General features: G+C 55.0%; 1 protein-coding gene across 2 annotated transcripts; it reads left to right on the top strand.

Moving 5' to 3' along the window:
• KRT80 (keratin 80) lies at nucleotides 1-22,966 on the top strand. 2 transcript variants are annotated; one of them, XM_025403460.1, is made up of 9 exons: nucleotides 1-405; nucleotides 6,419-6,627; nucleotides 11,050-11,110; nucleotides 11,405-11,500; nucleotides 18,245-18,409; nucleotides 18,842-18,967; nucleotides 19,563-19,783; nucleotides 20,267-20,322; nucleotides 20,459-22,966. In XM_025403460.1, exons 1-9 carry the CDS (start codon nucleotides 106-108, stop codon nucleotides 20,581-20,583), a joined length of 1,359 nt encoding a protein of 452 aa, XP_025259245.1. In that variant the 5' UTR covers nucleotides 1-105; the 3' UTR covers nucleotides 20,584-22,966. The 2 variants fall into 2 exon arrangements, with proteins under 2 accessions (XP_025259245.1, XP_025259246.1); XM_025403461.1 differs by having other exon boundaries at nucleotides 20,424-22,966.
• The last annotated feature ends 4,379 nt before the right edge of the window (nucleotides 22,967-27,345 follow it).

The following is a 27,345-nucleotide window of genomic DNA, read 5'->3' as shown; positions in this document are numbered from 1 at the left end:
CAGCCTGCCCCAGCTGTGACCAGAGCAACCAGAGCCCGCCACCCGCTGCACTCCCAGGCTCACTCACTCAGCCCCCGGTCCCTCCTGCTTCCGGCCGGGGGCGCCATGGCCTGCCGCTCCTGCGTGGTTGGCTTCAGCAGCCTCAGCAGCTGTGAGGTGACCCCGGTGGGCAGCCCCCGGCCTGGAACCTCCGGATGGGACACCTGCGGGGACCCCGGGCTGGACTTCAGCTCCCGCAGCCTCACAGGCTGCTTGTCGGCTGGCACCATCTCCAAGGTGACTGTGAACCCCAGCCTGCTGGTGCCCCTGGACCTCAAGTTGGACCCCGCTGTTCAGCAGCAGAAGAACCAGGAGAAGGAGGAGATGAAGGCCCTCAATGATAAATTTGCCTCCCTGATTGGCAAGGTGAGCACAAGTGGGGGGGGGTCCCAAATATGAAGGGCTGCCAGGCCCGGGCAGGTAGCCAAGCTCTGTGTTTCCCTGAGCATCGATCACTGCGCCCCACCCCTGCACCCAGCCAATGGGGAGATGGCACTGTTAACCCGGCAGCCTAGCTCTGAGCAGAGGCTGGGGGAGGGAAGTCCCTGATCCATCCTGGCATGTGGGGAGAAAGGGACCCCAGGATGGCCTTTGAGGGATGTCTTGATAATATGCTGCATGACCTGGGGTCACCCACCACCCAGACAGGGACTGGGAAGGACCACCTAGTGTGGCCAGAGGTGCCCTCTTGCAGGAATGGCTGATGGAGACGTGCTCTGCGGTCCTACTCTGAGGCAGGTGGACAGGGGAGATGGCCTCCCAGGCTCCATGCTCCTGTTTATCCCTCAAGCCTCTGGTCTCGCAGCATCTCTCTCAGCTGCCCCAGTCAGAAAAGCTAGTAGGATGGACGGGGTGTGTGGGGCTGCTGCCCAGACTGCCGCAAGTGAGGGTGCAGCTCGGGTGTCAGGAGATAGGAATGCAGGGGACAATGCCTCAAGTCAGAACAGGGTAGCCAGCTGGGCCTTCCTGCACCCTGCACCCCGCCTGACTGCAGGGAGTGTGGCCTCAGCATCACAACCACCCTTCCCAGACTCCACTGTCCATGGCCTGCAACAGGTCTGGGGTACTCGTGTCCATCTCTGCTCCCAGGGCAAGGGAGCTCCCAAGGAAGTCCTATCCACTTCCCAAATCTGTTCTTTACTCATCTTCTCCAAGAAACTCCTCCTGACTCTGCACCCTCCTGCACCCTCAAGAATAATCATGACAGTGCCAGCTGCTATCGGTTAATTGCTTACAATGTGCCAGGCACTGTGCTGATGCTTTTCACATTTATCTGTATTTCTCTCAACAACCTTATGGGAGAAGACAATTTTATGTCCATTTCACAGATAAGGAAAACTGTACATTTCTGACCCTCCCAGTAAACCAGAGGTCCAGCCTTCAGCCCCTGGCTCCGTCCTTGTCTGCTCTTGGCCTCTGACTCTGTGTTCCTCTGCACATTGCTGGTCTCTCCCATGAAGTGGGAGCTCACAGGGAGGGGCAGAGGGAAGAAAGTAACATGCACTGAGCATCTACCTGTGCCTCGCCCTCTGGGGGAACTTTGCAAATGCAATGACATTCAAGCCACACGGCTACCCTGCAGTGGTTGTTATTTTTCCAACCGTGCAGATGAGGAAACTGAGGACCAGCAAGGCTAAGTGCCTTGCCCAAGGTCACGCAACCAACAAATGGTAGTCTGGATTTGAACTCAGGTCTGTTGAGACACGAAGTCAGTGGTCTCTGTGGTGGGAATCTTTTCTTTCCCTCTTCCATTCATGTGCCTAGACCAGAGTTTCATCATCCACACCTGGGGTACCCCTGGGTACCCAGAGGGGAAGGACCACTGTCCACTGAGGCAGAACATCCCTTCCCCCAGCCCTAGCTGCACAGAGCCCTGCATTGCTGGGCTGGTTCTCCCTCTAAGAGCAGCCCAGCTGCCCTGGGGAGGCAGGTCCCTACAGAGCCAGCTCCTCACCAAACCCAGTTTAATCCTTTAGAAGGAATGCTTCACTGAGCTATGTAATTTGGCTCAGATGGGTGATTTTTCTCCCTCAAACACCAGCACTGATATCACCCTGTGCCACTGCCATGGGGATGGGGGGATGTAAGCCCAGGGAGGAGGCCCTCGGGGTTGGGGTCCTGTGCCTAGAGACCAGGGCAATGCCCTTGAAGTTCTTCAGCAGAATTGGAGCCTCCCAACCCTTAGCCTTGACCTTGAGATGGGGTGCCCTTCAGGGTGGGACACAGGGAGCTGTGGGTACCGACCCTGTGGGGGCCCTGGTTGCAGGAGCTCTGCCCCAAGGGGTCCCAGCTGACCCTTCAACTCTATGAAGAAGATCTATTAGCCCCACCCTCCTTGCCTCCTTGTGGAGGCTGTGAGGGCCCAGATGGAAGCAGGCAGCGGTTAAGATGTGAAATCTGGAGCAGCATTGCGGGGTTTAAATCCCCGTCCACCACTGACCAGTTGTGTTATCTCGGGCAGATTATTTAATCTCTCTGTGCCTCAGCACACATTAGGTTAATGGGCTCATCAGAATCAAATGGGAGAATTTTTGAAAAGCAGTTAGAACATACCTGGTACATGTTAAGTGCATTATAACTGTTAAATAAAAAATTAAATAAATGAGTCTGGCCCAGGGAGCAGCTAGAACCCAGTTAGCCCCTTCCAGGCAGGAGCATGGAGAGGAGGTGGGGAGAGGCCCCCTGCGGGATAGAGGAGTGAAGGGACTCAGTGGGCAGGGGGTACAACGCAGGGCTGTTGAGCAATGTATGGACTTAGAGGAAGGACTGGGGTGAGATGCCATGATCAGTGGGCAGGGGCTCTGGGCAAAGAGAGGAGAGGAGAGGGGGCCCTCTGAGGAACTGAGAGGAACCAGGGAGCAATGAGGAGGAGCAGAGACTTTCAGGAGGTGGCAGAGGCCCTGGAGCAGTGTGGTTTCTTCAACTTGCTGGCTGCATTTTCCTGGGCAAGTCATTTACCCTCTCTGTGCCCCAGATTCCTCTACTCTGCTCTGCTCTGCTCTGCCAGTGGCCCTGAGCTCATCCCAGCGGAATGACTGGCAAGGTCACAGTCATGAGATGAAGGGGGATGAAGAGAAGCAGCAGCAGCAGAAGAGGCCAGGGGAGGCAGGGAGGGAGCAAAGCCAACCTCCAGCAGAGGCTGCTGGCTGGGCTTCTTGCCTTCACGCACACATGGACAACAGAGGGGATGGAGAGGGAGGCAAGAGGCAGGACTGCCTGAGGTCATCCTGGGGAGGCTATAGAGAGGGAACCCATGAGCAGTGGTAAAATGCCTGGAGACAGAGGGATGGAGACAATGTCTTCACCGAGGCCTGTGTGACCTCCGGAAGAACTGAAGTCAGCCATCCCCCTGCCTGTATGCAGAAAAGCACAAACCCAGCCACTCCTGATGAGGCTGTGAGGCTCCCTGGCCAAAGCCAACGTCTGGCTGAAGGCCGGGGATTCAACGGCCCCCGCTGAGGAACACTACCTGTGTGGCCCAGAGGCACTCCCCTATAAGCTGGGGACCTGCAGCCTCTAAGATGTCCGGCCTGTCTCCCTCCAGGAGCCCCAGCTTAGACTGCTCGGTTTCCCCTACAAAACAGGTCTCTCCCCTAACCTCAGCCCCAACCTGGCCCTACTTTTCAACTGGGCTTCAGTTTCTTCATCTGTAAAATGGAGAGGTCCCTGCTACAGCTGCTACGGTATGATCTAAGGGCAGAGGGCCAGGCAGAGCAGAGAGGAGGAATCAGAGGTGAAGACTCGACAGTCTTCCTGGGTTGGAGCAATTAACCTGGCACCTCTCAGGGCGCCAGGATTATCAGCCCTCCCTAGGTGTTTGTTCTGAGAGGGAGGAGCCTTTCTACAAGGAAGGTCTCAGGTGGGGGATGAGTTTCCATCCCCGCCCACAGAGACAACCAGAGACTCCCCCAAGGGCAGCAGAAAACAGGGGGCTTTCCCTAATCCCCTAAGACACAAATGCCTTCTAGCTGGACTGGCTGGCCAAACACACACCATGTTCCAGCGAGCTAGTGCTGAAGCATAGGGAATTGAGGTTAGACAGTAGGAAGAACTTCCTGGTGTGAAGATTTATCTGCTGCTCATGGGTGGAGGAAGGAGCCTCACATCTCTCCTCTCACTCCACCCTCAGTGTAAACATGGAGCTCCTGCTTGTCAAAACGGAGGCAAGGTGGGGTGAACAGATACCTGCCCCCCCAACGCTCCCTCTCACACACACAAGGCAGGGCAGAAACCCTCTTGACCTCCATCCCTACTGAACCTGTTTGGCTGTGAGTACAGCAGAGAGCAGGATTAAGGTTGGCTTCGAGTAGAATCTACCAGTACAGATACGCAGGGGAATGGCAGCCCACAAACACCATCAAACGCCATCATCCAGTATTCCCGCTGGCCTTACCTGCTGTGAATGTCAAAGGATCGTCAGAGCACTTTGGGGAAAACAAGGACACCCTGAAGAAGCAGAGCAGAGAGAGAGGGGCTGGCCCCACCTGACCCTTCGGGAGCCCACGAAGGTGCAGAGTAGGCAGTGGCTGTCAGATGGGGCTGTCTGGGAAGCTGGACCACCAAGTTGCTTTGAGACCCTGGAGAAGTCACTTGACACCCCTGGCCTCCATTGCCTCCTCTGTAAATGAAGGACCCAGCCCAGCTGCTGATCCAAAAGGCTGCTGGCAGCTTTTTCAGGCTACGATTCTGGGAGCCTGGGCCAGCAGCACCACCAGTGGCAGGAGAAGGCCCAGCTACTCACCTGTGACCATAGGGAGCATCACTGGGCTAGTTATCACAACATCCTCATGACAAACAACCCACACTGACAGGAGCCAGGCCCCAGCCAGGCCTCCAACCTCATGGCCTACCCTCATGGCCTATCCCTGGCACCAAGGGAGTAGAGGCCCCAAGGGGGAGCAGATGGCTCCCAGTGTGATGGGGAAAGTGGTGGGTCAGGACAAATGGGAAACAGGTAAACTGGGGGCCTTTCAAGATATGAGTCATGGAGGGCTTCCTGCAGGAGGGAGCTGGAAGAACAAATGGGGAGGAGGGGAGGGCCTGGTGATGGGAAGGAGAGTAGAGAGGACAGGCAAGGGTGGGGAGGAGGGAGGCAGGGGGAGCCCCAGGCTGAGCTGGGCTGGACTGGGTTGAAGGGAGGACCGCGCAGGACCCTGCCAGCAAGAGGCATATGGGAGGCAGAGTTTGAGAGGTGCAGCAGGGCTCAGAGCCCTTCCAGGGTTTCACTGCGAGGCAAAACTGTCCTTAACTGGAGGCAGAAGCCAGCCCACAAAGGGCAGCCGGGATCCCAGGGCCCACAGTGACTCCAGCAACATACAGGAGGCATGTGTCACAGTGGTTAAAAGGTTCTAAACCCAAAGTGCCTGGATTCCAGGCCTGGCTCTGCCACTCGCTAATTTTGTGACCTTGGGCGAGTTCCACCACCTCTGGTTTCCTCATCTGTAAAATGCAGCTTATAATAGTACCCACCCATGGGGGTGCTGCAGGATTTCATGGGTCAAGCGTGTAGAGCAAAGCCTGGCACACAGCAGGGGCCACATGAGCACTCGCTGTTGGTCCCATCCCAAAGCACATCCCCAGGTGTCCCCGCAGTCTCATGGCGAGAGTGGTGGGTCAGGACAAAGGAGGAGCAGCTAAACTGAGGGCCTCGGTGCTGGAGGGAAGAGGGGAGTCTTTCAACATGAGTCACAGAGGACTTCCTGCAGGAGGGAGCTGGAAGAACAAATGGGGAGAGCAGAGGCCTGGTGATGGGAAGGAGAGTAGAGAGGACAGGCAGGGTGGGGAGGAGGCAGGGAGAGCCCCAGGCTGAGCTGGGCTGGACAGGGTGGAGGGAAGGAGAGGACCGCTCAGGCAGGTGTTATCACTCCTAACTTCCAGCTGGGGAAACTGAGGTTCAGAGAGGCTGCGTCGTTGAGAGGATGAGCGCTTAACCACAGTACTAACCAGGCCCTACCCTGCTGAGTTTCCAAGACAAGATGAGACCACGCTTGTCGTGGCGGGAAGGGGGCAGATGGGCCTCTGACACCCCATGTTCCCTGGGATCCCCCCGCCCCAGCCCCAGGCAGGCACGGAGAGCCTGTCGCATGCTTGGCACTCTCACACCCTCATCCCCCCTTCCTCTGCCAGCCCTGCCCTGCCCTCGCCTGGAAACCTTTGCTAATTGGCTCCACCTTGCTCTGATCCTGTCCTTATCTTACCATCTTCAGTTTTAACAATCAGTCATTGGAGGTGCATTCTGCTGAGTGAGGGCCCTGGGTGGTGTGCACAGATGAGCTGCCACTTCCCAGGGAGTCCCCCGCGGGCTCTTGCTGGTCAGCCCGGGGCCTCAGCCCCCGACTGGTCCACACCTGACCCATTCACCGCCCTCCTGCTCTCCCAGGTGCAAGCCCTGGAACAGCGCAACCAGCTGCTGGAGACACGCTGGAGCTTCCTGCAGGGCCAGGACTCAGCCATCTTCGACCTCGGGCATCTCTATGAGGAATACCAGGGCCGGCTGCAGGAGGAGCTGCGCAAAGTGAGCCAGGAGCGGGGGCAGCTGGAGGCCAACCTGCTGCAGGTGCTGGAGAAGGTCGAGGAGTTTCGAATCAGGTACACAGAGCCCCATGGGAGCCATGAGCAAGGCCTGAGGGCTGGGAACAAGCTGTCCTAAGACGGGAGGCACTTAAGCCAGAGAAAGAGGGAAGATGTTCTGGAACATTTCTTTACCTGAGACGTTTATTGAGGGACTGGTATGTGCCAGGCAGTATTCTAAATACTGAGGATATGGCTGTGAACCTACAGCTGCCCCCTCCCTAATAGCGACCCTTACAACAAAGTGAATCTTGTGCTGGCTCCCAGCGAACCCCTGTGCCTGCTGGCCCTTGGGCATCATCATAACCCACACCCCTGCCTCGAGCAGCCGCCCCCTTGCACCTGTGGACACACTTGCTCTTGCCAACACATTGCTCTGGCAATGGGAAATTATGTCACTAACTAGAACAGATGGGTTTCTGCTTTAGATGTGGCTTTAGATTTTGATCTGGATTGGGTTGGAAAGGAGAGGAAAGCCACGGGGAAGCAGGCAGGGCATGGAAAGAGTGGGTTTTATTTGAGTAGAGAAGCAATGCACGCCGGACATCAAGGTAGACTTGGAATCAGACAGAAAAGGAAAACAGCCCCAGCATGCAAGGTGCCTTTACAACTGTGTGGGGCAGACAGACAGACAGACAGACAGCTGCTGGGCAGTATATTCGAGAATTTATGGGCCCCCGCTTGGGCATTAGACCAGGATGAGGTTTAATCTTCACCCTCACCCGTCACTAGCTTTGTGACCTCCAGTAAGTGGCTTAATATCTGAACCTCAGTTTCTTCCTGTGTGAAGCGGGAATGATTATGGTCCATGCCAACCTAAGGTAGGTATCTAACCTAAGGAGGAAGTTGAGAGTGTGGCACGGTGACTGGCAGTTATAAATGGCAGCTTTTCTATCCTTAGAATGCTGAAGTTCTCAGCACACAGCAGGTCTTTGACACAGGTTTGCTGAACTGATGGGCCAGTCTAAAGGGGAAGGCTGGTCACTTGGGCTGCTTAGAAGAGAGGTGACCCTCTCTGGTCAGGTAGTGGGCAGGGCTTCAGCAACAAGGAGCCTGAGGCAGAGGAGAGCGGCTGTGCCCCTGCGCCCACCTCCTGGGTCTGGTCTACTTGCAAGGAGACCTCCAGCCAGGGTGAGGCGAGGACAGGGCAGGCTGAACCCCTGGCCTCCTCTCCTGCAGTGCTGCCGCCCAGCCCCAAACCCTGCCAATCTGAGGTGAGACCTGCAACCTCCAGAGCAGCTGACCAGGCAGGCTGGAGGGTGGAGAGCACCTGTCCCGTCCGGGAGTCCAGAGACCTGAGCTGTCTGGACTCCAGAGGTTGAGTTTACCCAACGCCTCTCCCCAGCCCTGCCCTCCCAGGCCTAGGGAAACACACAGGGCAGCTGACCACCCGCCCCAAGAGGCCCAGCTTCCCAGCACCTGGCCATGACCGGGCAGTCAGGGCAGTTTACTAGAATCTGTGACCCACTTCCCTGATCCCTAGTAGATCTTCGGCCCTCAAAGGATCAGAGAATGCCAGAGCTAGAGGAAGTCCTGGATCCTCCTTTTACAGGGAAGGAAACAGACCCAGAGAGGGCAGGGCTTGTGCTCAGTTACACAGCCTTGCATGCTAAGTCCCATCCCTAACCCCAGCCAGCCACTGGGTAAGGCTGCTCCCACGAGCTCCACCAGATCACGTCCATGGAAGCACTTTGTAACTGGAAGTCCTATACACACACTACCTGTTGTTTTAATCTGGCTCAGCCCCCTCATTTGGCTGCCGCCTGATTTCTATCCGCCTGCTACCTGACTGTACTGCTTAGACTGAGCCTCTCTTCCTCTCTCTGGGTAGGGAACCCACCCGAGTTAGGAAGGAGAGACTGGGCAAACAGCCTAGCTGGAGGGCTTCTCGGTCTTCAGGCCAGAGCCAGGGGAGCTAAAGCCTGGCTGTGCAGAGCCTAGGGCCCCCAGGAGCCAGGAGATGCCAGGCCAAGCCCCAGTAGGGAAGGGCTGTGCCCTGTCTCTACGGAGCCGATGAGATCAGCCTCACTCCCAGAAATAAACAAGTTGGGGGGGAGGGGGGCGGTGCAGGTGTGACAAGCTAAAAAAGGCCTGAGAACGGGTTTGGGAATTGGTGGCTGACAGACTGGCAGAGGATTGGGAGTGGAATAGCGGACCTAAGCCTCTATGGGGATGGAGACTTCCGAAGGCTTTGAAGTAGCAGAAACCCCAAGGATCAGCAGTCTACCCCTCCTGTTTCCTAAGGACAAAGCAGAGGCCCAGCAAGGGAAAGCAACTTGCCCAAGGCCACACAGCAAGTGACTCAGAGATGCCACATACAGCTGTGCAAACTGTGCGCTGCACAAGAGTACATGATTCAGGCGGTGGATAGGGGTTGAGATCCAGCCAAGCATCAGACCATGCAGGCTGGTACAAGGTCAAACAGCCCGTGAGGAAGGGGGCTTTTTTCTAATTGGCACAAAGCCTGGAGATGAAACAGTGTTGGCCTTAAGGGGACCGGCTCCAGACTGGAACCCATTATCCAGCCTCAGCCCAATGTTCCCCACTGTCCTCTCCCCTGGGGCTCAGGGCTTGCTTCCACCCCACCCACAAAGCACACCTAGAGGTCCAGGGTCAAGGCAGACCTGGCCTAGCCAGGATACTGTGAGGACGGTCCCTCCAGTCCCCTTACTCCTGGTGTCCTTCTCTGCCAGGGGAGGTTTCCCAGGGCAGCTGCCAGGCCACTTGTCTCCCTCAACTCACCCTGCTTATGTTCTCCCAGGCAGGGTGAGTGGCAGACAGCCGCCTGTGCTCTGCCGTGAGGCTTCCTGAGGCCGAAGCAGAGAGGCTGAGCCCCAGCAGGTGCTGCCCCCGCTGCAAGCACTCTGTGAATTGCCCCACTTAATTGTCACAGCATCACGTGATCATGGCTGAGGCACACAGGAACGCACCCCAGGACACAGCTGGTTAGCAAGGAAGCCAGGATTTCAGCCCAAGTAGCCTGGCTCTAGTCCCCTTGCTTCATCAGCACACTCCAGGAGCCCCCAGCCCTCTCTTGAGCCTCCATTTCCTCATCTGTAAAATGAAACTAATGAGACTTCCCTAACTGGGTGCTTTGAGGGCCACAGGAGGTAGTGCAGGTGAAGCACTCAGCACTTGTCATTCCCCACTCAAGTCCCATTTAGTTCTCTCTGGGAATGCCTAGACAGCAAAACATTCTCCCCAGCCTGCTCCTCTGCCCCGCCCCCAGGACCTATACCATCAGAGCCCCAAACAGACTCTTAGCAGCCAAGGCAGTGGCCAGGGAGGGTGTGGGCCCCTGGCACACTGAGACCAGAAACCCATGTGTCCTGCCGTTGGGTCCACACCCCTCAGCTCCTCGGGTGGGCTGGTGGGAAAGAAGGCATGAGGGGCGCCAGATACAGCCAGCTCAATGGGTGATGAGTGACGTGGCCCTGCTGGGAGGCCAGGGCCTGAGGTAGGCAGGCGGCTGTAATTAGAGCTGCCTGTGATGCAGGCATTCCCCGAACAGGAGGGAAAAAAACAGAAGCTGCTGAATCCCCACGACCACTGGGGCCAGCAAGAAGTCTGGAGCCAGCAGACACCCACCCCGGGGACTAAGACAAATGTCTTGACTGGAGGAAGAGGGTCGGGCCAGGGATCTGGGGGTCCCGTCCTCCCCATCCAGTGATGTCCTTGTTCCAAACACAAGGTGGGAGTGAGTAAGGAGAAGTCCAAACTGAGAAGAGCATTATTATGCTTTGTTGAGTATGGCCTGTAGCCTGTAGCTGGCTGTCACTGCGTCAGAAGTGGGTTTTGTCAGCCCCCTGTACACGTGGGCACACGCATACCCCTTAGAGGCAGGAAGCCAAGGGAGGAGGGGTGATGCAACTTGCCCAAAAACACACTGGAGGTCCAGCTGACAGCAAAGTTCACACTCTTCCTGTCCTCCCTTTGGAGGGAACACAATGGGTTAGTGTCCTACCAGCTCACAAAGCAGAGGGGAGGTGGCTGGGGCTGCAGGGAAGGCATGGAGGTGGGAGAGGTGAGGGGTGAGCAGGATGCTCCCAGCAGACTTGATTGAACCTGAGATTGTCAGGGAAGGAGGTCAGGTAAAGATGAGGGGACAAAGTGCCAGGGTGAGGGGCTGCACAATCAGGGAGGCCTCCTGGAGAGGGTTGGGTGTGGAGCAGAGCCAGGAAAGGGCAGAAGCCGCTGGGAGAGGATGGGGTCATCAGGAAGGAGTGAGGAACTGGAAACCAATGCCAGGAGGTTGTGGGGGGAGAGACAGAGAGAGGACTTGTCATAGAAGACGCGAGAGGGAGAAAGATGGGCTGCTTTTTTCTAACTGGCAAAGAGACCCCAGGTGGGATAGCAGAGGCCCCGAGCCCCAACCAAGGGGAGTTCACCAGGCCCAAGCCCCTACCACATCCAGCTGAGCAACACCTCTCTCCCTCCCAGGTATGAGGATGAGATCTCCAAGCGCACAGACATGGAGTTCACCTTTGTCCAGCTGAAGAAGGTAGCCTGCCCAGCCTGCCCCAGGGGCTTCTTCCCATGGGCCCTGGGCCTTCTTTCCCTCCAGATATCCTATTCTCCTTTATGCCCAATCAAAGCCCTCAGAGGCTTAAGTCCCAGGACCAACAGACAGACAGGGAGATACCCCCATCCCCATCCAGCTCTTTTTTCGAGGCTCTGAGCCAGATCTCCTCTGGAATCACCCCCACTCTCACCCATGAGGCAGTCCCCCCAGCCCACTCCTGCCCGGGGACCCTCCATTCCCTCTCCCACCACTCACCACTGCTCCCAACCCCAGGACCTGGATGCAGAGTGTCTTCGTCGGACTGAACTGGAAACCAAGTTAAAAAGCCTGCAGAGCTTCGTGGAGCTGATGAAAACCATCTATGAGCAGGTGAGTGAGATGGGGCCAGTGTCCCGCCAAGCCCAGAGCTGGCTGGTCCACGGGTAAAGGACTCAGGGGAAGCACAGCCATTCGGTGGGGCATGGAGACATGGAGACTCCAACAGTCACTTACGATTTCCAGCCCCAGCATAATAATTTCCTAAACCCCTTCCTGTGATTATGTCAATAACCCTGCCTGACCCCTGGCCATTCATCTCATGGAACATGGGCCGGTTCCATGAGATGAATACAGAAGAACTGTATCTTTGTGTGCTAGAGTACTGAGGGCATGTGGGGGACCAGGTGCCTCAGACAAGGGTCAGGAGGCTGGCCTCAGGAGCATGGAACCCAGGGGCCTGGAACAAGCATTCTGATTGAACTGATCTCTCTCTCTAATTCCTGCAGCCTAAACCACAGCACTCACAGTGCTAGTTCTGATAGGCCTGCCTTTCCCTCTTCCCCATTTTTGGCTAATGACCTAGTAAATGGAGACAATGGAAACATTTGCATTTGTTTCCTAAGTCCTCAGTGGGGCCTAGTGTACAAGGGCCCAGAACAGCGTAGTATGTGTCAGCACAGCCATCAGATGGGCACGGCCGCTGGCTTCGGGACACCGCTCCTCCATGCCAACTGCTGACTCCCAGGCGCCCTTCAGGATAGGAGTCCTCCTCTCCACACCGCTTCTTTCAGGGATGGGGAGGTTCAGGGGTGACACTCCTGGGCTAAAGTTCCTTCCACAGAGGTCTTCGGTTCAGCTAGGAGCAGGCAGCACCACTGTTGGGGATAACAGGGCTTGGCCACCTAAGTGCTGCACACTGCTGGTGCCAGGCTATGGCAGTGCAGCTAAGGTCAAGGCCGAGATCAAAGTCACCACCACAACTTACAGATTCTGCTAAAATGGCCCTGTGATCTGCTGACCACAGCTTCATGGCTGCATCCTGTGGAAAGGAAGACCGGGCCTCATGGCCCTGTCATGGGCCACACGCCTTTCCAGCAGTCCCAGCCTCCAGCTGGGGCCTCCGTGGAACTGAGTCTTGTTTGTGGCCACGAGATGTAGCATAGCAGAGAGAACAGCAAACCCTTTGGAGCAGCAGGAAGGCAGCCGTCCCAGGCAGTCTGCTCTCCCCACAGCCCTGAAAAGCTTCCTGGCCCTAGCAAATCCCCCCACAGCCAGGCCAAGTGCTGTGGGGCTGACCAGGGCACCATGCCCACTAGCTGGGTGGGAACTGGGCTAGGGGCCCCTCTGCCCAGACTCACTGTGGGCTTGTGCAGCCCGGGCAGGCATCAGCAGGGCCATCTCGCATCTCCACTGGGCTGGATCTCTGCCATCCTTGGGCCTCCACCCACTCGTACTGCCTCTGAGAGGCTGAGCCCGTGGGTGGGTGCAGATTCTGCCGAGCCTAGGTGGAGTGCAGATTCTGAAACCCGAGCCCAGCGTTTCTCCACCTGCTCACTGATGTCTCGGCAAGCTCAGAGCTCAAGCTGTAAGCCAGGATGCAGGCCCTGCAGCTGTAGAGACATAACTGGAAGAAGGCTGGGCATAACCAGTGATATTCCTGAGCATTGCCCAGTCGTACCCCACAAGACTTCTTGGCCCCCGCCCCAGTAGCCAGGCCTGTGGGTTCCCTTTGGATTTTGCAGTCCTTGGGCCCCAATCCCAACTTGGCCTTTTTTTTTTTTACTATTTCTGTGACTTTAGGCAAGTCATTTCTCCTCTCTGTACCTTAGTGTCCTTATCCGTAGCATGGAGAGAGTAACAGCACCAGCCTCATAGGGCTGTGAGGAGGACTCAGCCCACTCATTCATTTAACAAATGTTTATTGCATGCCTACTAAGTGCCAGGCACTGATGCCACAGCCTGGGCAAGCTCCCTGCTCTCAAGGAGGGCATGACTTAGCTGAGAGAAGTCATAAGCAAGTCAGCAAATATCTGGACAAGATGGCTTTGCAGGGTGACAGATTCTGGGATGCAAAGACACCGGGTGCTGCACTGGAGCTGGAGGGAGTGGAGAGCCTCAGAGCCCATGGGCAGGGCCTCTCAGAGGCGGTACCCTCCCCAAGAGTGGCAGAGATCCAGCCCGGTGCAGACTGGAGATGGCACAGAATTGCTATGCAAAGCCCCTAAGGCAGGAGGGAGCCTGGCGATTAAAGGAAAAGAAAGAAGCCTCCGGTCAGAGCACAGGGCAGGGTGGGAGCCTCGGGTCAGAGAGCGCCTCACAGGCTTGGCTCACGACTCGGACCTCATTCTGAGTGTGACAGGCAGCCTCCAGTGGGCACTGGGGCGGGGTGACACACAGCGAGTTTCAGGTGTGGTTGTGCTATCCTGAGCCTGCCACGGAGAAGGGCCTGCGGTGAAGGCAGTAGGGGCCAGGGCACAACAGCACTTATTATTACTTTTGGGAGCAAAAAGATGGGGTTGAAATTGGAGGTTTGCCTTTCTCTCCATACACTGCTGCAGGCTAAGAGGGCAATGCTGACTCTTTGCCAAAAATATTCCCCACACCGGAGGGTGTCTAACTCAGTGTTGTCTGATAGAAATGTGAACTGCATATGTAATTTTAAGTTTTCTAGTTGCCACATTTTAAAATAACAGAAAAAATAATTTTAATAATATATTTTATTTAGCCCAATATATCCAAAATATAATTATTTCAACATCTACCTCATTGGACAGAGCAGCTCTGAGCAAAGACTGTGCCAGCCACGTCTGCCTCAGGTGGAAGAATACGAGTGGCCCAGGAGGCCCCGATACTCTAGTTTCAGCTTTGGAGCAGACACCAGATCAGAAATATAGGCCCACACCTGTGTCCCAGGAAACAGCCCTCTCCTCTCTCCAAAACACATGTGTGTGCGCACATACACGTGCACACACACACACACGGCCAGGATACATTCTGAAAGGCCCTTCCCAGCCAACTGAGCAGGGGCTCATGGCCATGATCTGCTCAGACCGCATCTGCTGCAAACCCTCTGCCTCTCTCCTCGGGGGCACAGGCTGGAAGGGTCCCCCGCAATTTCTGAGACACAGTACAGCTCCCAAGTGTGTTTGGGCCTGGCTGCATCCAGTTGGAATGCCACCTACCCCACCCCTACACTCTGGCTCCAGGGAGATTAGCTGTGGAATCTGCTGACAACCCCCTGCAGCCAGGCACACCTCGAGGGAGGCCCATCCCTGCAGAGAGAAGCCAGTGCTGCCTAAACTTCTGCATGGAGGCTGCCCCAAGACTAGGCTGCTCTGCCTCTGGACACTTCGTCCCAGCTTTATCACTATTACCAATTACCATAATAGAGAATCCTTAACTACTGTTTAGTGAGCACCTAATATATTCCAGACACTGTGCTAAGTACTTTCCAGTCTTAATCTCAGTTAACCCTCACGACGACTCTATGAAGTAGGGATAATAATTAAGACAGCACAGATTTTGAACAGCTGGGATTTGAATCCTGGCTCAGTAACTGTGGGAACTGGAGCAGGCTATTTTATCTCTATATGCCTCAATTTCCCCATCTATAAAATGGGGACAATAATAGCATCTACCTCACTGGGCTGTTGTGAGGATTTTTTTTGTTAACATATCCTAAAATACTTAGAACAGTAACTGACACATGGTACGCATTCAATAAACATTAGCTGTTTTCAGCTCTATAATTAGATCCATTTTACAGATGAGAAAACCAAGGCTTAGACACATTTAAAAACTTGACCAGGGTTACTCAACTAATAAGAAGGGATTGGCCGGGCGCAGTGGCTCACGCCTGTAATCCCAACACTTTGGGAGGCCGAGGCAGGTGGATCACCTGAGGTCAGGAGTTCAAGACCAGCCTGACCAACATGGTAAAACCCCGTCTCTACTAAAAATACAAAATTAGCTGGGCATGGTGGTGCATGCCTATAATCCCAGCTACTTGGGAGGCTAAGGCAGGAGAATTGCTTTAACCCAGGAGGCGGAGGTTGCAGTGAGCCAAGATTGCACCATTGCACTGCAGCCTGGGCAACAAGAGTGAAACTCCGTCTCAAAAAAAAAAAAAAAAAAAAGAAGAAGTGATGGTATTCAGTGTCCAGAGCCATTAGCGCTACATTTTACTCTCCAACACTGTTACTCCATAAGAGTCACGATCTACCCTGACGTGGGGAACACAGTGAGGGTGCTCACACGCACAGCAGCCTCCTAAGGGAAGCCCTGAACTGGACTTTGGCTTAATTCTTAACCATTTGGAGGCTCACGTGCTCTCCAGGGGGCCCATCCCATGGGGCACCTCCACACCACACAGCCAGCATTGTCATACTCTCTGCAGCCCGGCAGGGGCCTGCATGTCTGAACAGGTCTGTGGATGTCCTGAATGCTCCATTTCCTGCTTTTGTTTACCAAGCTCCTGCTTAGCCTGCCTCATTCCAGAAAATGTCTGGCCAGTCTTTTCACCCTGACTGGGAAGTCCTACTATAGTGCGTCCTCACAGTGCGCTGGCCTTTCCTGGGGCCATAACGAATGCCAAGTTAGGCCCTCCTGTAGACGCACACTGGAGGGCTCTATCTGGGGCCCCCCACCCCCACTGATGCCCACAATGTGTCAACCAAAACAGCCTCAAAGCTGCAACTCTGAAACTGTCCCCAGCCAAGCCCCAGCCAGGGTGCTGGTGCCACATGGGAAATGTCGGCTAGTGACTGGGGCAGGAGAGGTGGGGCTATGGTAACAATTGATCTTATTCTGGCACGGGTTGAGCCTGCTTTTCCCAGAGATTTATATTTTCATCTGAAGATCAACCAAAACCCCCAGCAGGAGACACGCAAGGGCAGCTGGCCACTGAGCTCAGGGTCCTGCCAACTCCAGGGCAGAGATAGGCTGTCCCCCAGAGGGGCTTCCAAATGCCTGCCACTTCCACACCATCCTTGTCACCACGAGGTGCTGGTGGGCAGAGTCAGTTCCCAGATAGGCCTTTGCGGCTGCCCACATAGCCCTAGCTGGCCCCTCATCCCTGTTGTCTACAGTTCAGAAGTCCAGCCTCTGCCTGAGACAGAAACCAAAGGCCTCAGCACAAACTCTCTGAGCAGAAACAGGGACAGAGGATCAGGAGGGAGCCCAGAGTTAAGAACCAGGATCAGAACACAGTCAGGAGCTAAAGCTGAGCCTGGATCCCAGCAGGCATCTAGGTGCACCAGCCAGTTTTCAGGAAATATTGGGGCTGGAAGAGCACATTGAACATTGGCACAGGGTACAACAATCAAACCCAGCTGTGGGGACTCCGCAAGGCAGACAGCCAATGTGTTCAATAAGAACAATGGCAAAGAACAAAAAAGAGAGAAATGGAGATTACAAGAGACCTAGAGACATATGGACCAACTGCAGTGTACAGGCCTTGTTTGGATCTTGATTCAAACAAACACGTTTAAAAAATTATGAGGCGGTGAGCAAAATGGGAACGCTGACTGAAATTTGATGATTGAAATAGGGGTCGGGGTGGACTGTAAATGCCAGAAGGAGCACGATGTGTCTGCGCCCAACACCCACCTCCTGCCTGGCCCCCTCCCCGCCATCAACTCACTCGGCACAATGCTCGGTTGACTCCCCTTGCTCCTCCTTCCCACAGGGAGGCCCTACCCTTTTCAGCATCTCCAGGGTAAGCAACCCAGGGCCCTTTGCAGCCTCTAGAGATCCCTGGTCCCACCTGCCTCCCTACACACCCCTGAGCATTCTGGTTAGAAAGCTGCAAGGCTGTGGCCAGGAGAGAAAGCTGGTCTGGGGCCAGAAAGACAATGAAGAAGGTGTCAGCCCCTTGTCTCCATACGCTAAAGGAGCGTCACAGCAGCAACAGCAGCAGTTGCTCTGGGGCCCACCCTGCCACTCACTGCTGTCTCCACAACATCTTTGTACCTCAGTTTCCTCCTCTGGGGCCGCAACAGTGCCAGCCTGGTGCGGATGTGTGGAAAGCGCTCAGCACACAGTCCAGCCTGTAGGGAATTCCTCGGGGAATGGTGGGTTTTACCATTTCCAGAAGTCTCCAGGGATAGGGAGGAGATGGTGAAAATATTGTGGTCGTCCAGGCAATGTCCCTTGGCTAGAGAGGGAGCGGGCAGTGAGTCTCCAGGGCGACCCTGAAGTCAGCACCGGAGGCTGCGCCCAGGCCCCTCACAGGCTATTGGCTTTCAGTAGGGCCGGGAAAGGGGAGTACAGGTTTGTCAGCCTCCAGCCCTCCCCAACCCTGGTCACTCATTTGCTTCCCTCCCAACATTTACCAAATGAACTGAGGCACTCCTTTCCCAGACACAGGGACTCAGAGATGAACACGGCTCTGCCAGGCTCACAGGGAGCTCCTTGCCCAGTGGGAGAGGCAGAGCTGCACCCCACAGCACAGGAATAATGAAACAGTGAACAGAGGGGCCCAACTCACAGCCCCAGAGCCTGACTTCTCGGGCCCTTTCCCATCAGCCAGGAGGAGGCTATCCCTCCTGCGGAGAGGGCAGCAAGGCGGGCAGTGGGGAAGCTTGCGGGGTAGCTTTTAGAACCTACAGTCCCAGCCTGCCCTCCACTCAGAGAGGAGGACCATGGGTGGGTGAGCACTGGGCAGTGAGCTGCCTTCTGAGAGTCCTGGCTGGGGAGACATAGCAAGGAGGCATTCGGTCTTCCATCATCTCTCCAGAGGGACAGGAAGGGAGCAGCTCCACTCCCTGCTCACCCCGGGGACAAAGGGACTGTGTGGGACTGAGGGTCCTTGTGCCCTCCCACCAGCCCTGAGCCCCCACACCTGTGCCCGGCCAGGAGCTGAAGGATCTGGCAGCACAGGTGAAGGATGTGTCGGTGACCGTTGGCATGGACAGCCGCTGCCACATCGACCTGAGCGGCATCGTGGAGGAGGTGAAGGCCCAGTATGACGCCGTCGCGGCTCGCAGCCTGGAGGAGGCCGAGGCATACTCTCGGAGCCAGGTGGGGCTGACCATGCAGGGCAGGAGAAGCAGCCTGGACAGCTCTCCGGGTGGCAGGAAGGGCTGGACTGGTGATGGCTGAGGTTGCCTGCAGCTCTCTGTCCTGAGAGTCTATGAGAGAGGAATGGAGAAGCACAGGGGCGGGCGGGCGGGGGGAGACCACAAAAGCTGGTCTGTGCCCTCCAGGAGTTCGAGGTGGTGCTGTTATCAGCAATGCCAGGCCAGATGTGGGCATGGGGCTCAGCTAGGGCAGCCAGGAGGAGGCCACCTAGAAAGTGAGGTGGTAGGGGAAGCAGAGGGAGCCTGGCGTGGCGTGGTGGGCTGCAGAGTTGTTGGAGATGGGATTGGGGGGTGCAAGAAAAAGCAGAGGCAGGTAACAGGTGCTGGGAATGGCACTGAGCTGCGCCTCACTGAGACCTCCACGTACCTCCAGCTGGAGGAGCAGGTCGCCCGCTCGGCCGAGTATGGGAGCAGCCTCCAGAGCAGCCGCAGCGAGATCGCGGACCTCAATGTATGCATCCAGAAGCTGCGGTCCCAGATCCTCTCTGTCAAGAGCCATGTGAGTATCTCGGGGACGTGGGGAGGAGAGCAGGGAGACACAGTCATGTGTGCTGAATGACCCTGGGTGAGTCGCTTAGCGCCTCTGTGCCTCAGTTTCCTAATCTGTCAAATGGGTTAATAGTACAGCCTCCTAAAGTAATTATGAGGATCGTGTGAGCTCCGCATACAAAAATACTCTATAAACTGATCAAGGCTGCTGGAATGTTAGAAACCCCCCACATCACGCACACCCAGAGCCCACTGCCTCCCTCCTAGGAGCCCCCCACCAACTACACAGAGAGGAGGGAGTAGAGGCCTAAGTCCCAGCTTCCACTCAGGACAAACCTTCAGGGCAGGTGCTGCCCCATAAGGACAGCCAGAACAGGCTCCTTTAGTGGCTTGTGGTGCTCTCCGCTGGCCTTGGGAAGGTGCCTCTTCGGGTTGAACTAAACTCCCTCTTGCTGCATGGCAACCAGTTACCACACCCAGAAATGCCATTGCTCAGCCCTCCCTCCCCACACCCAACCCCACCAAGGACAGAGATGACTCCTGGCCCTGGCCTGCTCCTCCTTCCCCTGCTCACAGGCCCTTTCCCTCTGTCCTCCTGGCTGCAGTGCCTGAAACTGGAGGAGAACATCAAGGCAGCTGAGGAGCAGGGTGAGCTGGCCTTCCAGGACGCCAAGACCAAGCTGGCCCAGCTGGAGGCCGCCCTGCAGCAGGCCAAGCAGGACATGGCGCGGCAGCTGCGCAAGTACCAGGAGCTGATGAATGTCAAGCTGGCCCTGGACATTGAGATCGCCACCTACAGGAAGCTGGTGGAGGGCGAGGAGGGCAGGTGAGAGCCAGGGCTGGTGAGGAAGGGCTGGAGGGGAAGGAGGGCTGGAGGCCCAGGCCTACACAAAGTCACTTCTCCTTTCCAACATGATACAGTGAGCCTGGCAGGCCTGGGTTTAAGTCCTGGCTCAGTCACTTACAAACTGGGACCTTGGCCCAGTTCATTTCATCCTGTTTTCCCATCTGGAAAGTGGGCTGATCATAAACATGGTTCACCTGTGGCAGGGATGATTCATGTGATTATGCAGGCAAATGCCTGTCAAAACTCAGTGCTCAGTGCTATTAGCCATTTATGCCATGGAGAGGGGCCAGAGGTCCACAGAGGACAAGCTGGCTAGCCAGGGCCACACAACAGAACAACCCCAGGGCTGGGAGTGACCACCAAGAACTACCCTCCACTTGCCAGCCCCCAGGGCAGTCTAAGCCACAGGCTCCCTTCACATCCCATCATATCCCTCTCCCACCCCCCGCCCCTCACCCCCAGGATGGACTTGCCCTCAGCCACTGTGGTCAGCGCTGTGCAGTCCAGGTGCAAAACCGGTGAGTCCTCTTGCCCTGAGAACCCATGGTGGGGGGGGAGGTGAGGGTGTAGGGGATCATGATCCTAAAGGCATCATTTTAAGTGGCTCCCAAACCTCCAGCCCCTTCCCTCCCCTACCCCTTATGTTCCCTGTAGCTGCCTCCAGGTCGGGCCTCTCCAAGGCCCCCTCCCGAAAGAAGAAGGGCAGCAAAGGCCCCGTGATCCAAATCACCGAAATGTCAGAGAAGTACTTCTCACAGGAGTCGGAGGTCTCAGAGTGAGGCGACGGGACCCCAGGACCCCCAGGGCACTCCACTGCAGCAGAAGGGACTTAAGCTAGACTCAAGAAAGCAGCTTGGAGCCTCTAGGTTGGGAGGAGAGGCAAAATCTGATACTGAACTGAGAGGGGGGGTTCAAAACTGACTGCTGTTTTGTGGGCTGCCAGGGTGGGAGAGGAGCATCAGCAGCTGCTCAGAGCCACTCCGCTCTGTATCAGTATCTCACAGTCCCGTCCTTCCAACCTTCTGGCCAGAGGTTTTCCTGATGGGTGAGCTGGAATTAGGGGTCAGTTTTGTCTCCACCTCCTTGTTCCTCTGAGGCCCCTCCTCCAGCACTGGGCTCTGCCAAGGCCCTTCTGACTCTTGCCCAGTCCTTGACCTTGACTTCTATCTCAAGCCTTGCCTTGCCTCTGCCTTGGAACTGAGACTGGGACCGGCCCATCCACCTATGGGCGGGAGCCGAGGAGGACGATGTGGGCCCTGTCCTGTATCTGGAGTTCCTGGGAAGCCTGGCTGCTGAAGACCCTCTTGGCTTTCCCATGCTCCTTGGGCTCCCCAGAGACCCGACAGTATTATGGAGTGAAGGGAGGAGGGGCCCTGGGTGTTGGGGACCTAAGCCTGGGCCCCAGAGATGAGCCCAAACACCTGCACCCCTCCCTCCTCCTATGGGTCCCTCCCAGTAGGCCACAGTCAGAACTGGACAGGCTGCCCCCAACCAGCTCCTAGCACCTTCTCCGGAAGCTATTCTTGCCATAATCAGCTCCCTGGGAGTGGAAGCCAGATGGCAGCTTGAGATTAGGCAGGAGCATTAGATCTTCCTTTCACCTCCTTGCCATACTGGCGTCCTACCAGCCTGGGATCTGAGCTCTCTACCCCCAGCCCAGGTTGTTCCCAGCCCAAACACCTGGTTTTGGTGCACCTAGCCCTGGAGACCCCTGGTCCCACCCCTGCCAGGAAGCCCCAGGTCTACTTCCCAAGAATCTCACTTCTCAGGGCCTCTGTTCTCTCCATTGGGCCAAATAGCCTTGCCCTCCCCTCCTCGGCATTCATGGAGGAGCCCAGGAACTCCCCACACCTATGGAGTTAGAGCTCCTCCTTTCTCCTCACCCTGTCCCCCTCCTCCCTCCATGCCCATTCCCCCTGCCTCTGGCCGGCCAGCAAGAAGGCACAGTCCAGGCAAGTCTGGGAGCTTCCAAGCCCTTGAGGTCCCGCTGTGGGGCCCGAATGACAGCCTTACAAGCGCTCTACCAGAGAGGGAAATTCCACATTCCACCAGAAGACGGGGGTGCTGGCAGGCATACTCCTGTCTCCCCCTCTTGGCTCTCAATGCTGAGGCTTGCAGAGGCATCCCAGTGGCACCAGCCTCCCACTGCACAGCTTCCTTCCCTCCTTCTCTCTCATCTCCCCTCCCTGCCCCTCGCCTCACCTCCTCTTCTAAACTGCATTAGATTCATTCATCTCATTTTCCAGGACATGCTGGCCAGAGGTCTGGGCCCCCAGGCCTGTGGGGAGCACTGGCGGGTTACTGACTCTCTGGCCATGGGAACTCAGATATTCTCATCCCCGAAGTCCCAAAAGAGGGTGCTGATTGGTGCTTTTCCTCAGGCTCTTCATTGGTTTCCAAGGGAGCAAATCCTCAGTGGGGATACAAGATATATAAAGTATATATTATTTTTTCATAACTTATGTGGCTTTTAACTTATTGCTTCCCTTCCTGTTTCTGCATGATCAGTCTGTATGTACTATCTGGATAGATGGCACACGCTCCAGCCCCCTCACCTGATTGGCTATCTTGGGGCCATGTCCCCTTCTCGCTGCCACAGGATGAATAAAGTGTTGAGATTTGTCTATGGAGAAAGCTGTATGTCTATTTTTTATCTCCCCTCTCAGGACCGGTCAGCCACTGGTCAATCAGGCTGACCATGGAACATTAGGAATTTTCCAATTAAGGGAGAAAAAGTCCAGGGACCTAGTTATATCTTCAGACCAGTGCAGCTTGGACACACAAAGGTCTCCTGTCTCACCGTCTGGTATGGTTTGGATGCTCGTCCCCTCCAAGTCTCATGTTGAAATGTAATTCCCAGTGTTGGAAGTGGGGCCTGGTGGGAAGTACTTGGATCATGAGAGAGGATCCTTCACGAATGGCTCAGCACCATCCGCTTGGTGATGAGTGAGTTCTCACTCAATTCACGTAGATGTGGTTGTTTAAAAGAGTCTGAGACCTCTCCCCTCTTTCTCGCCATGTGATATGCCTGCTGCCCCTTCACCTTCTGCCTTTACTGTAAGCTTCCTGAGGCCCTCACCAGAAGCTGAGCAAATGTTGGTGCCATGCCAGTACAGCTTGCAGAACTGTGAGCCAAAATAAATGTCTTCTCTTTATAAATTACTGAGTCTCAGAGATTTCTTTCTTTCTTTCTTTCTTTTTTTTTTTTTTTTTTGTGTGTGTGTGTGTCTGTGTGTGTGAGACAGAATCTTGCTCTATCGTCCAGGCTGGAGGGCAGTGACCGGATCTCAGCTCACTACAACCTCCGCCTCCCGGGTTCAAGCAATTCTCCTGCCTCAGCCTCCCGAGTAGCTGGGATTACAGGCACCCACCACCATGCCTGGCTAATTTTTTGTATTTTTAGTAGAGATGGCGTTTCACCATGTTGGTCAGGCTGGTCTCAAACTCCTGACCTCAAGTGATCTGCCCGCCTCAGCCTCCTGAAGTACTGGGATTACAGGCGTGAGCCACCACGCTCAGCCAGGGATTTCTTTATAGTGTGTTTAAGAACACACTATAAGCACAGCCAGGCCCCTAGGCTGACTAATACACTGTCCTGCCCCGAGACTACACCAATGTTGTCCTATGTTCCCAGTGCCTCCTGACATATCCAGGCACCACACAGGCTGCTTTAGCCAGCACACATGCCAGGGATTCCCCAGTGGTGGCAGGTTTTCTTCTTAAGCACTTCTGCCCTACTGGGAATTGACACAACCCAGACTGTATTCTGATGGGTATGGGCCCAATCCTGCCAAATCAAATCCCAAGTCAACACATAAGGATTGAGGACCTCCTCCAAGCCCAGCCTTGTGCTAAGACTCCTCCAAGACAAGGGTCCACCCCTCCACCGCAAGAAGTTCACAGTCAGGCTGAGATATGAGATATCCACCCAAGGTAGCCACCCTGGACTTCCTCGCCACATGCAGAAGTGGGTGCTATCAAAGGTCAGGGAAGAGAAGGGTTTGTGGAGGGAATCAGGGAATCAGAACAGGCTGCTTAGAGGAAGGGGGACTTCAAGTGAACACAAAGGAACTCAGTTAGGAGACAGACCAAAGGAGGAACAGGAATTTCATGAGGAAAGGAAAGGAAAGGAATAGCGGGAAGGGACGTGGAAGCATTTGTGTCCTGGCCCACCCACTCACCAGCAAGGAGACTTCAGGCAAATAGAGCATTGCTTTCCTCATCTGTAAAATGGGGCACACCCCTTCCCTACTTAACTCACAGGGTGCTTGGGCATTTGATGAGGTGGCTATGTTTATTCCTTTCAGGAAAGCCACATCTCTTGCTTCCGGCACTCTGAACTATAATAGCTCAACAATTGTAAAGGCTTATTAGTGATGGTGTGATTATTACAGCAGACATTAAAGATTAAAGGTGACCAACTAATCAGGAGACTCAAATGCAAGCAAATAGACCTCATGCCGGCTCAGTGCACAGCACAGCCAGGCCCCTGGGCTAAAGTTCAGAGGCTTGAGTTTATCCATTCCCCTGAAGACCCTGAAGGGCAGGCTCCACTCTCAAAACTCAGAAGAGACTGATAAGCCACATAACCGTCCAAGAGAGGCCTAGAGCTGAGACCAGCTCTCTCATTTTATCTTTGTTTTCTATTTTATTAATTTCTGAATTGGAGTTTGAATTTCTGAATATGAATATGAATTTCATAGTCAAGAATTTCATGAGGCCAGGAGGCGATGGCTATGCCTAAAATCCCAGCAATCCCAGGTGGCAAGCGCCTGTAGTCCTAGCTACCTGGGAGGCTGAGGCAAAAGGATCACTTGAGCCCAGGGATTGGAGGCTGCAGTGAGCTATGATTGCGCCCATTGCACTCCAGCCTGGGCAACAGAGTGAGACCTCATCTCAAAAAATTTTTTTAAAAGAAAGAAATAAAAGAATTAGATGACATATTTGTTATTTCCTTCCTATTTTGAGTTTATTATTTTTATTGCTTTTCAGCTTCTTGAGTTAAATACTTTAATTTTCTATCGTCTTTTTAAATATAAGATGCTTTGAAGACCATATATTTTCCTCTAAGTATCATTTGACTGCTTCCAGTCATTTTCATTTGTAGAATTTTTATTGTAGAGTTAAAACGACTTGATTCTTTGACTCATAAATTTTAAGAAACTTACGACCCACACATGGGTCCTGCATTTCACAAACATTTACTGAACACATACTTAGCCTGTGACTGGCCCTGCTCTGGACACACAGGGGGACATTAAATTCATCCAACATTTCTCTCTGTGTCCTTGACTCCCCACTCCTCTACTTAAGCAGAGCTTCAGTCACCTGCTTTTGTGACTTTTATCCCCAGAAGACTCTAAACTCCTTGAGGGCAAAGATCATGTCCTACTGCCTTCCCAAGGCTTTACACAGTGCCTGCCACGTAGTAGGTGTTCAATAAATGCAAAATGAATGAAGGGATGAATGAGCAATGTCCCTCCCTAGCCAAGACCTCCAGCCTAAAAGTCCTACGAAGGTGAGGACACATCTTCTTGACCTTTGGATCCCAGGTGCTGGTGCAATGCCTGGACATTGAAGGAACAGAGTGAGAGTGTGCAGGATGAATGAATAGACGGGAGAAAACAAGGGCTTCCCTACCCAAACAAGGAAACGCTCCTGCCCCTTTCAGGCTAGCAAAACCTAAACCATTTCCGACAGGCACAGAGTCTGATCCCCTTCGCATACAAAACTACCTCCTCTCTCCTCCTTCCCACTCCTGCCCTCCTCTGTTGTTCAGTGAACCCCTGGCCAACAGCGCCAGCCTTCCTCTGGCTGCAACAATTCCCTCACAGGTCTGGCTCTTTCTCCTGCCATCAGTGAGACTCAGAGTGGCCAAGCACTGTAACTCTGGTCACCAGGCAGGCGAAAGGAAGCCCTGTGGTTGCCTGGAACGGTTTCTTACCTGCAGACTGCCTCCCATAGGGGCAGAAAAAATGATCTAACCTAAGAGTTGGTGAGGCAGAGACTGAAACACAACATGTAGGCGGGTTCAAGCAGGCACCCAAGAGGTGGTGCCCAGCCCAACTCCCCAGGCTCAGCCTAGATCAGAACTCAGAGGCCTTGTGCCAGGACTGGCAAGTCAGTGCCCTGGTGGCTCTAGAGAAACCTCCGAGAAAGACCCACGACCAGAGCCTAAGGCAGGCCCTGTGTGCTGCAGACTGACTGCACACGCCCCTCCTGCACCTTCTCCTCCTCTCTTCAGGCCTGAGGGAAAATAGCTGGGAGCTGGGATGGGGGCAGGGAAAGTTGTCCTCGTCCTCCAGAGCTGATGAGGGAGACCCACACAGAAGCAGAGAGACAGACACAACCAGAGCCGCCTGGGCAGAGCTCCAGACCTCAAAACTGGGGCCTGCAGAACAGCTGGGGAAGTTAGTCAAAGAGGGCTTCCTGGAGGAGGGGAGGAGGCTGCTGGGAAGGAGGGGTGATGGGGCTAGCAAAGAAGAAGGGAATGGAAACGACCCAAGGGAGGGAAGTGGAAGGGATTTGCTCAGTCTTCAGTCTGGGGCTGTGAGTTACCAGACAGGAGCAGGGGAGACCTGAGTTGAGAATGAGGAAAACTTGGGAGCACACGTTGTAATGTGGGGTGACCCCTGAAGCCCCCACAAGGTGTAAGTCAACTGGTGCAGGGACTGCATCTTACTCAGCCGTGCCCCCCAATGTCTGGTAATGCACTAAGCATGCAGTTGGCACTTACTAAATGCTGGCTACATGCAGAGGCCTAAGTGGCCGGGGGCTGCAGCTGCGGAGGGATAAGAGGTGGGTCCATGGCGAGGATGTTTCGAGCACCTACTCTGCGCTCCGCCCTGTGGTCGGCACAGTGGGGCAGAAGGAGGGAATAAAGGGTGAAATGGGGTCCTTGCCCTCAAGCGCCTCTGAACTGATGTGGGGTAGCCAGGATCTGGCCCAGGGCTCCCTGTTGTACCCAAGTCCCTCCAGTTTTGGTCATCCCTGTGCTGTGTGGGACCTGGGGCAAGGCATGTCCCTCTCTGGAGTTTCCTTCATCTGTAAATAAAGATGTTAGACTGAGTGACCCCGTAGATCCCTTCTACACCAATACCATGAAATTCTGTTCAGCCTCCCTACCCACCTCAATTCCTTAGGTGGTCCCTGCCCAGGAGGTAGCAGTGATCATCACTGAGACCATGGTCTGTAGAGCAAACCCTGGTTCCAGCTGTGTGGTCTTGGACAGCCTCCAGGAGGTAAACAGCATCTGTCTGCTTCCCAGGTTTGTTGTGAAGCTTTAAAGCGATGATACATGATAAAAGAATTTAGCGGCCTGTGCGGTGGCTCACACCTGTAATCCCAGCACTTTAGGAGGCCAAGGCGGGCGGATCACTTGAGGTCAGGAGTTCAAGACCAGCCTGGCCAATATGGTGAAACCCCGTCTCTACTAAAAGTACAAAAATCAGCCGAGCATAGTGGCGTACGCATGTAGTCCCAGCTACTTGAGAGGCTGAGGGGGGAGAATCGCTTGAACCCGGGAGGCGGAGGTTGCAGTG

Source organism: Theropithecus gelada, chromosome 11 (genome assembly GCF_003255815.1).
Source record: "Theropithecus gelada isolate Dixy chromosome 11, Tgel_1.0, whole genome shotgun sequence".
Classification (NCBI taxonomy): Eukaryota; Metazoa; Chordata; class Mammalia; order Primates; family Cercopithecidae; genus Theropithecus; species Theropithecus gelada.
The sequence above is the reverse complement of the archived record's forward strand: the minus strand, read 5'-3'. Positions and strand labels throughout refer to the sequence as shown.

Excerpts from the sequence above, each read along its gene's own strand:
- KRT80 (XM_025403460.1), top strand. The coding sequence starts at position 106 with ATGGCCTGCCGCTCCTGCGTGGTTGGCTTCAGCAGCCTCAGCAGCTGT. Across the intron at positions 6,628-11,049 it reads GTCGAGGAGTTTCGAATCAG|GTATGAGGATGAGATCTCCA; the intron begins GTACACAGAGCC and ends TCTCCCTCCCAG. Across the intron at positions 18,410-18,841 it reads AGGCATACTCTCGGAGCCAG|CTGGAGGAGCAGGTCGCCCG; the intron begins GTGGGGCTGACC and ends ACGTACCTCCAG.